General features: G+C 47.3%; 1 protein-coding gene across 5 annotated transcripts in view; it reads left to right on the forward strand.

The window, feature by feature from the left end:
- Positions 1 to 13,525, forward strand: part of appl2 (adaptor protein, phosphotyrosine interaction, PH domain and leucine zipper containing 2) — a 137,603-nt gene that overhangs the window by 12,068 nt on the left and 112,010 nt on the right. For 3 of the 5 annotated variants that reach the window (XM_072241685.1, XM_072241682.1, XM_072241683.1), the window contains one exon: positions 12,998 to 13,069. The exons of the other annotated variants lie outside the window; for them this stretch is intronic. In XM_072241685.1, the coding sequence (XP_072097786.1) occupies positions 12,998 to 13,069 (72 nt within the window). The remainder of the gene's footprint in view (positions 1 to 12,997; positions 13,070 to 13,525) is intronic. 5 annotated transcript variants of the gene reach the window in all.

The following is a 13,525-nucleotide window of genomic DNA, read 5'->3' on the forward strand; positions in this document are numbered from 1 at the left end:
AGAAAGACTCCAGTCCTGCCGAAGGGCTTTGACCCAAAACTTCGACTGCACTTTCTTCCATAGATGCTGCCTGGCCTGCTGAGTTCCTCCAGCATTTTGTGTGTGTTACTCCACTAATCCATTCTGAAATGTTTCTCTTGGGCAACAAATTGTCTTCATTCAACTACATTCATTGGCTTTCTGTTCTCCATTAGTCAAACCCAGATCTATCCTGAAAACGTGGGTGGCACAATAGCTCACACTGTTGCAGCACCAGCGGCCCTCTGCTGTCTGTGCGGCATTTGTAAGTTCTCTCAGTGACTGCTTAGCTTCTCTCCAGGTATCCAGTTTCCTTCCACATTCCAAAGACATAATCGGTCACGTGGGTATAATTGAGTGGCATGAGCCCGTTGGGCTGGATGGGCCTGATACTGTTCTGTATCTCTAAATAATTAAGTAAGATCAGTGTCACTGTGTTCCAGAGCATTATTGTCAAAGGGTGTGGTCCACTGACATTTTGCAGTGTGCACTGGATCCAGCCTTCTGCTCTGGCAGTTAATTATGTGGTTAAACCTTCCCCAGTGAAGAACACAACTTATACTTTACACTTTATTATCGACAAACAATTGATACTAGAACATACAATCATCACAGCGATATTTGATTCTGCGTTTTCCGCTCCCTGGATTACAAATACTAAATAGTAAAAATTAGTAAATATTAAAATTTTAAATTATAAATCATAAATAGAAAATAGAAAAATGGAAAGTAAGGTAGTGCAAAAAAACCGAGAGGCAGGTCCGGATATTTGGAGGGTACGGCCCAGATCTGGGTCAGGATCCGTTCAGCAGTCTTAACACAGTTGGAAAGAAGCTGTTCCCAAATCTGGCCGTACGAGTCTTCAAGCTCCTGAGCCTTCTCCCAGAGGGAAGAGGGACGGAGAGTGTGTTGGCTGGGTGGGTCGGGTCCTTGATTATCCTGGCAACACGCTGCGACAGCGCGCGGTGTAAAGTGAGTCCAAGGACGGAAGATTGTTTTGTGTGATGTGCTGTGCCTTGTTCACGACCTTCTGCAGCTTCTTTCGGTCTTGGACAGGACAACTTCCATACCAGGTTGTGATGCACCCTAGAAGAATGCTTTCTACCGTGCGTCTATAAAAATTAGTGAGGGTTTTAGGGGACAGGCCAAATTTCTTTAGTTTTCTCAGAAAGTAAAGGCGCTGGTGGGCCTTCTTGGCAGTGAACTCTGCTTGGTTGGACGAAGTCAGGTCATTTGTGATATTGACCCCGAGGAACTTAAAGCTTTTGACCTGTTCCACTTGTGCACCACCGATGTAAATTGGGTCGTGCGGTCCGCTGCTCCTTCTGAAGTCAACAACCAATACCTTCGTCTTGCTGACGTTGAGGGATAGGTTATTGTCTTCGCACCATGCCACCAGGTTCTTAATTTCCTCTCTGTACTCAAACTCATCATTACCTGAGATACGGCCTACAATTGTTGTGTCATTAGCAAACTTGTATATCGAGTTTGATGGAAACTTGGCTACACAGTCACGGGTGTACAGTGAGTACAGCAGGGGGCTGAGTACACAACCTTGTGGGGCACTGGTGCTCAGAGTGATTGTAGAGGAGAGCTTGTCCCCTATTTTTACAGCCTGGGTCTTGTCTGTGAGGAAGTGGAAGATCCTGCTGCAGATCTGAGCGCTAAGGCCCAGGTTCTGGGGCTTAGGAATCAGTTTATTTGGAATGATGGTATTAAAGGCAGAGCGGTAGTCAATGCAAAGGAGCCTTACGTATGCGTCTTTATTCTCCAGGTGTTCTAAGGAGGAATGTAGGGCCAGAGAAATGGCATCTGCTGTTGACCTGTTGCTCCAGTAGGCGAATTGCAAAGCGTCGAGGTTGACCGGTGGGCTGTGGTTGATGTGTGCCATAACCAATTTCTTGAAGCACTTCATAGCAATTGATGTCAGAGCCACAGGTCAATAGTCATTCAGGCATGCCACCTTGCTCTTCTTTGGCACTGGGATTATCGTTACCTTCTTAAACATGAGGGGATCTTAGACTGAAGCAAGGAGCAGTTGAAGATGTCAGCAAACACTCCAGCTAGCTCGCTTGCACAGGCCTGGAGAACCCGTCCTGGGATGCCATCTGGGCCCATCGCCTTCCTTGGATTTACCTTCAGGAAAGCCCTTCTAACGTCCTCCTCAGCGACGATGAATCTCGATGCCACCAGGTCCGGTTCATCCGGAGAGAGTGGGACGCTCCTCTTCTGTTCGAAGCTTGCGTAAAATATGTTAAGTTCGTCAGGAAGAGAAGCGCCACAGTTATTGATATTCCCAGCCTTTTCTTTGCGCCCAGTGATCTCATTTAGACCCTGCCATAGTCTACTGGCATCCCTTTGCTTAGCCTGGGCTTCCAACTTGGCTCGATATTGCCTCTTGGCACCCTTAATGGCTTTCCGGAGTTCACGCCTGGATTCCGTGTAGCGACTAGTATCCCCGGACCTAAAAGCCGCAGCTCTAGTCTTCAAAAGGGACTTGACCTCATAGTTCATCCAAGGTTTCTGGTTAGGGAATACCCAGATCGTCTTGCGAGACACAGAGTCCTCCGTGAATTTCCAAATAAACTCCGTGACAGCTGAGGCATACTCATCGAGGTTAGCTGCTGAGTCCTTGAATACTAACCAGTCCACCGATTCAAAGCAGTCACGGAGAATTTCATCCGTTTCCTCTGTCCAACGCGACACTACTTTTGACACCATGACCTCCCGCTTCAGTTTCTGTTTGTAAGCCGGGAGGAGGAGTACGGCCTGATGGTCCGATTTTCTAAAGTGAGGTTGTGGGACGGAACGGTAGGCATCCTTGACTGCTGTGTAGCAGTGGTCAAGTATATTCGGGCCTCTAGTGGGGCAGGAGACATATTGGTATAACTTTGGCAGCGCCTTCCTGAGGTTGGCCTGGTTAAAGTCCCCAGCTGTAATGAGCAAAGCCTCCAGATACCTGGTCTCAAGTTCACTGATGTTGGCATACAGTATGTTCAGAGCACACTCCACGTCCGCTTGGGGGGTGGGAATGTAGACCGCTGTCAGTATGACCGAGGTGAATTCCCGTGGCAGATAGTAGGGACGACACTTCACCGACAGGTGTTCCAGGTCCGGGCTGCAGGAGCTTGTCAGTGCCACTGTGTCCAAGCACCACGCAGTGTAGATCAGTAGGCAGACACCATCTCCCCTCGTCTTGCCCGAAGACGCCGTGCGGTCCATCTGATGGATCAAAAATCCTCCGGTCGAATGGCACAGTTGGGGGTGGCAGGGGAGAGCCAGGTCTCAGTGAAACAGAATACACAGCAGTTCTGCATCTCCCTGCAGTAGGTGAGTCTCCCTTTAAGATCATCCACCTTGTTCTCTATGGCTTGCACATTAGCTAGTTGGATGGTTGGACCCTGAAGCCCCTCAGCTTCAATCTGACCAGCAGCCCAGCTCTTTTCCCATGCTTCCCTGCATCTTTCCAGGTTTCCATCGATGCAGTGTGTTATTGTCAGCTGTTTGAGGTTGGGGACGCATCCTGCGGGGATCGATCCGCGGGTCGCGTCGTCAGACGCTCTGGGTCGGACCGAGTAACGGGAGGCTCCGCTGCCACTTCCAGCTGCCAGGGGCCCGGGCTGTCGATTGGGTCGGGCCCCAAAGCCGACACTTAATCCTGGATGGCCGGGTTCCTGGCTGAAACAAGTCCTTAAGCTGAGTCACGGTTGCGGAGGCCTCCGCTCCAGCCGAGCCTCGGGCCCGATTTCCGAGGTCGGCGGCGGAGGCCTCACTTCCGGCAGCTGTGGATGGCCACCAATGGGGCTTTACAGTGGTCGCTGTGGGGAAGTGTCTGGGGCACCTTGAAGTCTCCGCTGTCACTTCTGTGTGGTCGTCTGCTCCGGAGAGGTGCTGATTGGAATGGGCCGTGTCTCCAAGCGCTCCAGCACGGTAGCAGACTGCGGGTCTCCGGGAACGTGGTGGGCCTCGCTGGTCGGGTCCAGGTGCGGTCCGGAGCTTAAGAAGCAATTCTGGTGCGGTGGTCTCCAGCTGAGTCAGTAGCTTCGCCATGGTGTTGTTGATCTTGATCTTTCTAGATTGGAGGTTTAGAAGGGTTTCTTGGGTATAGGATAGTGGAGGGGGCAGTTTGCTCAGGAAAGCACGCGCAAAGTCACCAGTTACCAGCGCCATCTTTAAAAATTTTAACTTGGAGCTATTTTTAGTATGTGTTTACTGGATGGCAGCTGGTGGCGCAGTGACATCAGCGCCAGACTCCAGAGCGAAGGTTCCCGGGTTCGAATCCAGTCGGGCCGCTCCCGGGCACGCTTTCCATCCGTGCTGGGTTGAGTGTCGAGCTCGCAACTCGGCTTCGTAAAAAAAAAAAACTGCGCTGTGAGCAGGATGTGGGGGAATCCTTCCTCCAAGACAACCACTTGGGGGAAAAAAGTGGTCGCCGAGGCTCTGGCAGACTATGGCACACACAAAAAAAAAGTTTACTGGATAGAGTGTTGCTGAAAGTCCACGCCTCATTGCCCTTTGAAATCAGTAGGCTGCTGTGGTGAAGTTGTGCCCAAAGTGCTTCTGAGTGGAGAGTTCTAGAGTTTAGATGCAACAACAAGGAAAGAGAAGAAATATATTTCCATGTGACGATGATTGTCGGTTCATGAAGGTTTTCCGTCCCACAGTAGTGGTAGAGGTTATGAGGTGGTGTCAAAATAGTCTCGGTAAGAAACTAGTGAATTCGTAGATAATAAACATTGTGGCCACAGAGCACAGGACAACACATGCAAAATGCTGGAGGAACTCAGCAGGTCGGGCAACCTCTATGGAAATGAGTAGATAGGCAACGTTTTGGGCCTCGGACCCTTCTTCAGAACTGAGGAGGAAGGAGGACAATGCCAGAATAAAAAGGTTGGGGAGGGAAAGGAGGATAGCTGGGAGGTGAAAGGTGAAGCCAGGTGGGTGGGAACAGTAAAGTGCTGGAGAAGAAGGAATGTGATAGGAGAGGAGAGTGGACCATAGGAGGAAGGGACCGAGGGGAAGTAATAGGCAGGTGGGAAGAGGTAAAAGTCAGTGTGTGGAATAGTGGAAGGGGGGAAATTTGTTTACTGGAAGGTGAAATCAATATTCATGCCATCAGGTTGGAGGCTACCCAGATGGAATGTTGCTCCTCTACCCTGAGGGTGGCCTCATCTTGGCACAAGAGGAGACCATGGACCGACATGTCATAACAGGAATAGGAAATGGAATTAAAATGGGAAATTAAATGGAAATCCCACTTGTGGTGGATGGAGCGGAGGTGCACGACGAAGTGGTTCCCCCAAATAACGACGGGTCTTACCAAGGTAGAGGAAGCTGCATTGGGAGCACCGGACACAATAGACAACCCCAGCAGATTTGCAGGTGAAGTGTTGCCTCACCTGGAAGGACTGAATGGAGGTGAGGGAGGAGGTGTACGGGCAGAACACAAAAAGATCAGAGCAGGAGTAGGAACACCTGCCATTCAATATGATCATGGCTGATCTATCCCACCGTCTCTTTTGTGCCACTTCCCATTGCCCTCAGTTCTCTGATCTCTCAACATTTCCTCTTTGAACTTCTCCAATGATCCAGTCTCCATGACCCTCCAGGGCTGCACATTGCAGAAATTCACCATCCCCTGAGAGACTAAATTCCAGCGTTTGTTCCTTAGCTCTATGTGACCATGCCCTGATCTTGTAATTATGTTTGAGACTCTACCACCCTGCAAACAATGCAGCATCTGCTTTGCTATGCCCCCTTGGAATTCCGTATGTTTCCATAAGATCACCCTTAAACTCCAAAGGAAACAATCCAACCTCTTTCGCCTGATATGGTAGGATAATTCTGTCATTCCCAGAATTAGCCTTTCAGCACATCTTTCTGATGGAAATATCTGTGAACATGAAGTCTCCCTTGGAGTTAATCTTAAAATCTTGGAAATGTTCAATACAAAATCAGGAAGCTTAGGCTGAACCCCTACATGCCAGTGTTTGGTCACAACTGAATGTCGCTTTTGATTTGGATGGCCACACAGGCTGTGAATGGTCTTTGAGAGACGCAGAGGGGGTTTCCCAGAATGGCTGCAGGTTGAGGGGACTTTGGTTACAGATTGGGATTGGTTGCTGGAAAATTTGATAGAGAGAGATAGGGTTGTGATAAGTTTAGATTAGGTAGACACAGGAAAGCTGTATCTATTGGCCGATGTTACTGGGACTAGAAAGTATCGATTTAAGGTTCAGGATTACAGGTATAGGGGAAGGAGAGTCGCAGAATCATACAGCTCTTTGGTCCAATTGGTCATCTATTCAGGTGTTATGTACCCATACCCTTAGGTTCCTATAATAACTCTCCCCTCTCACCTTAAACCTCTGCCCTTTAGTTCTTTCTTCCCCAACTTGGGGGGGAAAAACTGCTCAAAACACCCTATCTGTGCCCCTCATGATTTTATACACCTCTGTAAAGTCAACCCTTATTCTCCTACGGTAAAAAACCTGACCAACCTCTCATCACAACTTAGTCCCTCGAGTTCTGACAGCACCCCCTGTACAGAGCATGGACTGAGGAAGGAGGATTTAATGCAGCAAGCGGCATTTCCCTGGCATTTGTAACCTACGCAGGGGCTGGAACTGGGATTGAGCGTAAAGGGAAGTTGGATCAGCAAGAGGGGAGGTAACCTCAGGTAAATGGAGGTATGTCAGGTTAGTGGACTGACTGCTCCACAAACACCTTTCTTCTAAAATAAAAGCAGAAGATACTGTAAGTACTCATCTGTGGGACAAGAGGCAGATCTAATGTTTCAGGCTGAAGACCCTTTGTTAGAACAGGTATGATACTGGATGGTCCATTTGCACCCTCAGATATGTATCTTTTTCCCAGGATTGACATGCCTAAAATTAGAGGGCATGAATTTTAGGTAAGAGGTGGTAGGTTCAAAGGAGATGTATAGGGTTTTGCATAGACTGGTAGGTGTCTGGAATGCGCAACGAGGAGTGGTATTGGAGGCAAATACAATCGAGATGTTTAAAAGACTAGATAGGCACAGGAAAAGACAGAGAATGGGAATGGTGCTTAGTTCTAGTTTAATTAGGTTGGCATAACGTGATGGGCTGAAGGGACTGTTCCTGTGCTGTATTGTTCTGTGTTCTATTTGTACAGAACCAACAATATTTCAGAAGCGCGGCACCTTCCTGGACAAAGCAGCTGCTTAATTGGCCCCTACCTACTTCTCCGAAACCTTTATGTCCTCCACTGTCAGTGCATTCTCAAAGTTCAAAGTAAATTTATTATCGATTGAACTGAATTGACTTTATTACTTCACATGCATGTGGAATAGGCTGGTCCTGGACTTATTTTCCATCTGGCATAGTTTGCATATTGTTGTTTGATTGTTTGTGGTTTTTGTATTGCTATATTTATGCCCTATTCTTGGTTGGTGCAGCTGTAATGAAACCCAATTTCCCTCGGGATTAATAAAGTATATCTATCTATCTAAAAATCTTTACATTATGTCTCTGTCTAAATGTGCAATTTATAGTAATTTATAATAAACAGTATGTACAACGGGACAGTCAGTATAACAGAAATATAATTGTATCAGTGTGAATTGATCACTCTGATGAAGCTGTCCCAGAGCCTGTTGGTCCTGGCTTTTATGCTGCAGTACCATTTCCCGGATGGTAGCTGCTGGAACAGTTTGTGGTTGGGGTGACTTGAGTCCCTAATAATCCTTCAGGCCCTTTTTACACACTTGTTTTTGTAAATGTCCTGAATAGTGAGAAGTTCACATCTACAGATACACTGGGTTGTCTGCACCACTCTCTGCAGAGTCCTGTGATTGAGGAAAATGCAGTTCCCATACCAAGCAGTGATGCAGCCAGTCAGGATGCTTTCAATTGTGCCCCTGTAGAAAGTTCTTAGAATTTGGGGACCCATCCCAAACTTCTTCAACTGTCTGAGGCGGAAGAGGCGCTGTTGTGCTTCTTTCACCACACAGCCGGTATGTACAGACCACGTGAGATCCTCAGTGATGTGTTCACCCTCTCAACCCTGAATCCATTGATGTCAATAGGGATTAGCCTGTCTTCATTCCTCCTGTAGTCCACAACCAGCTCCTTTATCTTTGCAACATTGAGGGAGAGGTTGTTTTCTTGACACCTCTGTGTCATGGTGATGACTTCCTCTCCGTAGGCTGCCTCATTATTATTAGAGATTAGGCCAATCAATGTAGTATCATCAGCAAATTTAATTAGCAGATTGGAGATGTGGGTGGTGACACAGTCATGGATATGCAGAATGTAAAGGAGGGGGCTTAGGACACAGCCCTGAGGGGCATATGTCTTGAGGGTCAGAGGGGCAGAGGTGAAGGAGCCCACTCTTACCACCTGCTGGCGATCTGACAGTCCAGGATCCAGCTGCACAAGGCAGGGTCAAGGCCGAGGTCTTTGAGCTTCCTGTTGAGCCTGGAGGGAATTATGGTGTTGAATGCTGAACTGTAGTCCAAGAACAGCATTCTCACATAAGCATCCTTCTTCTCCAAACGTGTAAGGATGGTATGTAGAGCTGTGGCTATTGCATCACCTGTTGCTCGGTTGTGTCAGTAGGCAAATTTTAAGGGGTCCAGTGTGGGTATTGGCATGCTGTAGATGTAGTCCTTGACCAGCCTCTCAAAGCATTTGCTTATTATTGATTACAGATAAGGGGGGTGCTGTTGTAGTCTGGCGTACTGACCTCTACCTTGCCAAGGCACAGCGACAACTCGCAGATACCTCCTTATTTACCCCTCGATCGTGACCCCACTAAGGAGCACCAGGCCATTGTCTCCCACACCATCACCGACTTTATCCGCTTAGGGGATCTCCCATCCACTGCTACCAACTTTATAGTTCCCACACCTCACACTTTCCGTTTCTACCTCCTACCCAAGATCCACAAACCTGCCTGTCCTGGCAGACCTGTTGTCTCAGCTTGCTCCTGCCCCACCGAACTCGTTTCTGCATACCTCGACACGGTTTTATCCCCACTTGTTCAATCCCTTCCTACCTATGTTCGTGACACTTCTCACGCTCTTAAACTTTTTGATGATTTTAAGTTCCCTGGTCTCCACCGCTTTATTTTCACTATGGATGTCCAGTCCCTATATACTTCCATCCCCCATCAGGAAGGTCTCAAAGCTCTCCGCTTTTTGGATTCCAGACCTAATCAGTTCCCCTCTACCACCACTCTGCTCCGTCTGGCGGAAATAGTCCTTACTCTTAATAATTTCTCCTTTGGCTCCTCCCACTTCCTCCAAACTAAAGGTGTAGCTATGGGCACCCGTATGGGTCCTAGCTATGCCTGCCTTTTTGTTGGCTTTATGGAACAATCTATGTTCCGTGCCTATTCTGGTATCTGTCCCCCACTTTTCCTTCGCTACATTGACGACTGCATTGGGGCTGCTTCCTGCACGCATGCTGAGCTCGTTGACTTTATTAACTTTGCCTCCAACTTTCACCCTGCCCTCAAGTTTACCTGGTCCATTTCCGACACCTCCCTCCCCTTTCTAGATCTTTCTGTCTCTGTCTCTGGAGGCAGCTTATCCACTGATGTCTACTATAAGCCTACTGACTCTCACAGCTATCTGGACTATTCCTCTTCTCACCGTGTCTCTTGCAAAAATGCGATCCCCTTCTCGCAATTCCTCCGTCTCCGCCGCATCTGCTCTCAGGATGAGGCTTTTCATTCCAGGACGAGAGAGATGTCCTCCTTTTTTAAAGAAAAGGGCTTCCCTTCCTCCACTATCAACAACTCTGCTCTCAAACACATCTCCCCCATTTCACTTACATCTGCTCTCACTCCATCCTCCCACCACCCCACTAGGAATAGGGTTCCCCTGGTCCTCACCTACCACCCCACCAGCTTCCGGGTCCAACATATTCTCCGTAACTTCCGCCACCTCCAACGGGATCCCACCACTAAGCACATCCTTCCCTCCCCCCCATCTGCTTTCCACAGGGATCGCTCCCTACGCGACTCCCTTGTCCATTCGTTCCCCCCCCCATCCCTCCCCACTGATCTCCTTCCTGGCACTTATCTTTGTAAGCGGAACAAGTGCTACACATGCCCTTACACTTCCTCCTTTACCACCATTCAGGGCCCCAAACAGTCCTTCCAGGTGAGGCAACACTTCACCTGTGAGTCGGCTGGGGTGATATACTGCGTCCGGTGCTCCCGATGTGGCCTTCTATATATTGGCGAGACCCGACGCAGACTGGGAGACCACTTTGCTGAACACCTACGCTCTGTCCGCCAGAGAAAGCAGGATCTCCCAGTGGCCACACATTTTAAGTCCACATCCCATTCCCATTCTGATATGTCCATCCACGGCCTCCTCTACTGTAGAGATGAAGCCACACTCAGGTTGGAGGAACACCACCTTATATTCCGTCTGGGTAGCCTCCAACCTGATGGCATGAACATCGACTTCTCTAACTTCCGCTAGGCCCCACCTCCCCCTCGTACCCCATCTGTTTTTGTATTTTTATACACACATTCTTTCTCTCACTCTCCTTTTTCTTCCTCTGTCCCTCTGACTATACCCCTTGCCCATCCTCTGGGTTCCCCCCCCACTTGTCTTTCTCCCCGGACCTCCTGTCCCATGATCCTCTCATATCCCCTTTGCCAAATCACCTGTCCAGCTCTTGGCTCTATCCCTCCCCCTCCTGTCTTCTCCTATCATTTTGTATCTCCCCCTCCCCCTCCCACTTTCAAATCTCTTACTAACTCTTCCTTCAGTTAGTCCTGACGAAGGGTCTCGGCCTGAAACGTCGACTGTACCTCTTCCTAGAGATGCTGCCTGGCCTGCTGCGTTCACCAGCAACTTTGATGTGTGTTGCTTGAATTTCCAGCATCTGCAGAATTCCTGTTGTTTGCTTATTCTTGAAGTGAGTCTGACAGGACTCCAGTCATTCAGGCATGTTACCTTTGTCCTTTTTGGGTACAGGAACAATGGTGGATGTTTTGAAGCAGGAGGGCACTCTACACTGGGAGAGGGAGAGATGAAAAATATCTGTAAACACACCTGCCAGTTGTGCTGTGCACATCCTGAGTACTCGCCCTGGGATGCCGTCCAGTCCCGCAGCCTTGCGACTTGTTGGAATCACCTGCGTATTCAGCCTCAGAGGGGGCTTAGTGTAGGTGACATCAAACCGAGTGTAAAAAAGATTTGGCTCATCTGGGAGAGAGGCACGATGTTGCCGGCACCACTGCGCTTAGCTTTGAAATCCGCGATGGTGTGCAGACCTTGCCATAAGCTGCGTGTATTGTTGGTGGAGAGTTGTGGCTGGATCTTGTCCCTGTATTGTTGTTTCACTGCCTTGATGACTGCGCGCAGATCATAACTGCATTTCTTGAGCTCCTGTTGATTACCGGCAACGTAATTTCTGTGTCGCACGAGAAGTGTTGATCCATGGTTTCTGGTTTGGATAGACCCTGACCAATTTCTGGGGGACAACATCCTCGATGCAGTTCCGGATGAAGTACATATATGTCACCATATACTACCCTGAGATTCGTTTTCTTGTGGGCATTTGCAGTAAATACAAAGAAATAATGGAATCAATAACAATACATACACAAGACAGACAAATGACCAATGTGTAAAAAACCAACTGCAAATATAAATACAGGGGAAAAAACCAATGAAAGTAGTAATAAAAGTTGCAAAAAAGTAATCAATAATTGAACAATAAATATCAAGAACATGAGATGAAAAGTCCTTAAAAGTGAGTTGATAGGTTGTGAGTTCATAGTCCTGTGTTGGGGTGAGTGAAGTTGAGTGTTTATCTCCTCTGGTTTAGGCGCCTGATGACTATTGTGTTATAACCCTTCCTGAGGCTCCTGTACCTCCTTCCTGATAGCAGTAGCAAGAAGAGAGCTTGGCCTGGATGGTAGGAGTCCAAGATGATGGTTGTTGCTTTTGTGCAACAGTGCTCCTTACACATGTGCCTAATGGTGGGGTGGGTTTTACCCATGATGTATCCACTACTTCTTGTAGGCTTTTCCATTCCAGAGCTTTCGTATTTCCATATCGGACCATTAGTCAAATTTGAGATAATATGTTGAATCTTCACAAACTTTTACGAAAATAGAGGTACTGCTGTGTCTTTGTAATGGCACATACAGCACTGGCTCAGTGTGAACCAACTCAATGCAACATGATTATTTGTCAAGGATATTCTGACCGCAACACTGACACCCATGGTCAATAAAATAACCACTTGCAGGATGGCTCCCATGTCACACACCAAACAATTTCACTGGATCTGAATCCTCAAGACTCCTTACCAACATTACCAGGAAGACTGCAGTGTTTTAACAAAGCAGCTCACTAGTATCTATGCAAGGGCAGTCAGGGATGGGCAATAAATTAGAGAAAGCTAGACAGAATGAGGGCAGCAGATGCAGGGACTGCACTATGTGTGAGCTCCTTCATTATCGCTGTGTCAGAATCCATAACCAGTAGCACCAGAAAACTGCAGGTCAGAAGGAGGTAGCCCACAATGCTGCCCACACCCCAAAGTGACTTAAATAGATGTTTGCATCAGACATAATAACAGAAAAGAATTATAAGCCTGTTGTATTTTTATTCCATGTACAACTTCACTGCCCTGATGTATAAGTTTTAGTGTTGTTTCATTTAGTCTCATGGTTCTGTGAAGAGAGAGATTTGTCTGTAGGTTTTCCCTGAGTCACTTGAGCTGCAGTTTCAATGCCACGATTATCTTAATGAGTACTGGACTAAGGAGAGGAAAGTTAGCTAATATTCAGAGTCCCACTGAGAATTCCTAACATCCACTTGGAGGAGGGTGGGGTTATACTGTTAAAGGCAGGAATTGTGCTCTGTGGATGAAAGATGTTGATGCTGTCAACAAAGCAGAAAACTCATTTAAAAATATTAAAAATCTGTGCAGATTTAAACCTAAAGCCTTTTGTCACATTCTAGAACTTCGCCTTGAGCAAAGGGGATGATGAAGTGATTTCTACTCTGCACCGCTTTGCCAGAGTTGTGGATGAGGTAATGCACTTAAAATTACATACGTGCCAAATGTTCCTGTACCCATGTGGTCCAAGAACTGGTCTAATAGCTAAAAGCTAAAGTGTTACATATTAAAGCTAAGATACAACTTCAGTTAATCTGCACCTCTTCCACTGTGGATTACAGGCATGTGAAAGAGGAAACAGAATCAATCTTTGATAATCATAAAAGCAAAAGAGAGGGCATATAATATAGCAAAATTAGAAGGAAGTTATTGGATTGGGAAGCTTTTAAAAACCAACAGAAGTACCTAAAAATAAAAGCAATAAGGAGAGAAAAGATGATGTATAAAGGTAAGCTAGCTAGTAATATAAAAGATTATACCAAAAGGTTTTTTTTCAGATATACAAGACCATAGACATAGGGGCAGAATTAGGCCACTGGTCTGATTGAGTCTGTTGTATCAGTCATCATGGCTGATTTATTATCCCTCTC

The sequence above is a fragment of the Mobula birostris genome, chromosome 23 (assembly GCF_030028105.1).
Source record: "Mobula birostris isolate sMobBir1 chromosome 23, sMobBir1.hap1, whole genome shotgun sequence".
Classification (NCBI taxonomy): domain Eukaryota; kingdom Metazoa; phylum Chordata; class Chondrichthyes; order Myliobatiformes; family Myliobatidae; genus Mobula; species Mobula birostris.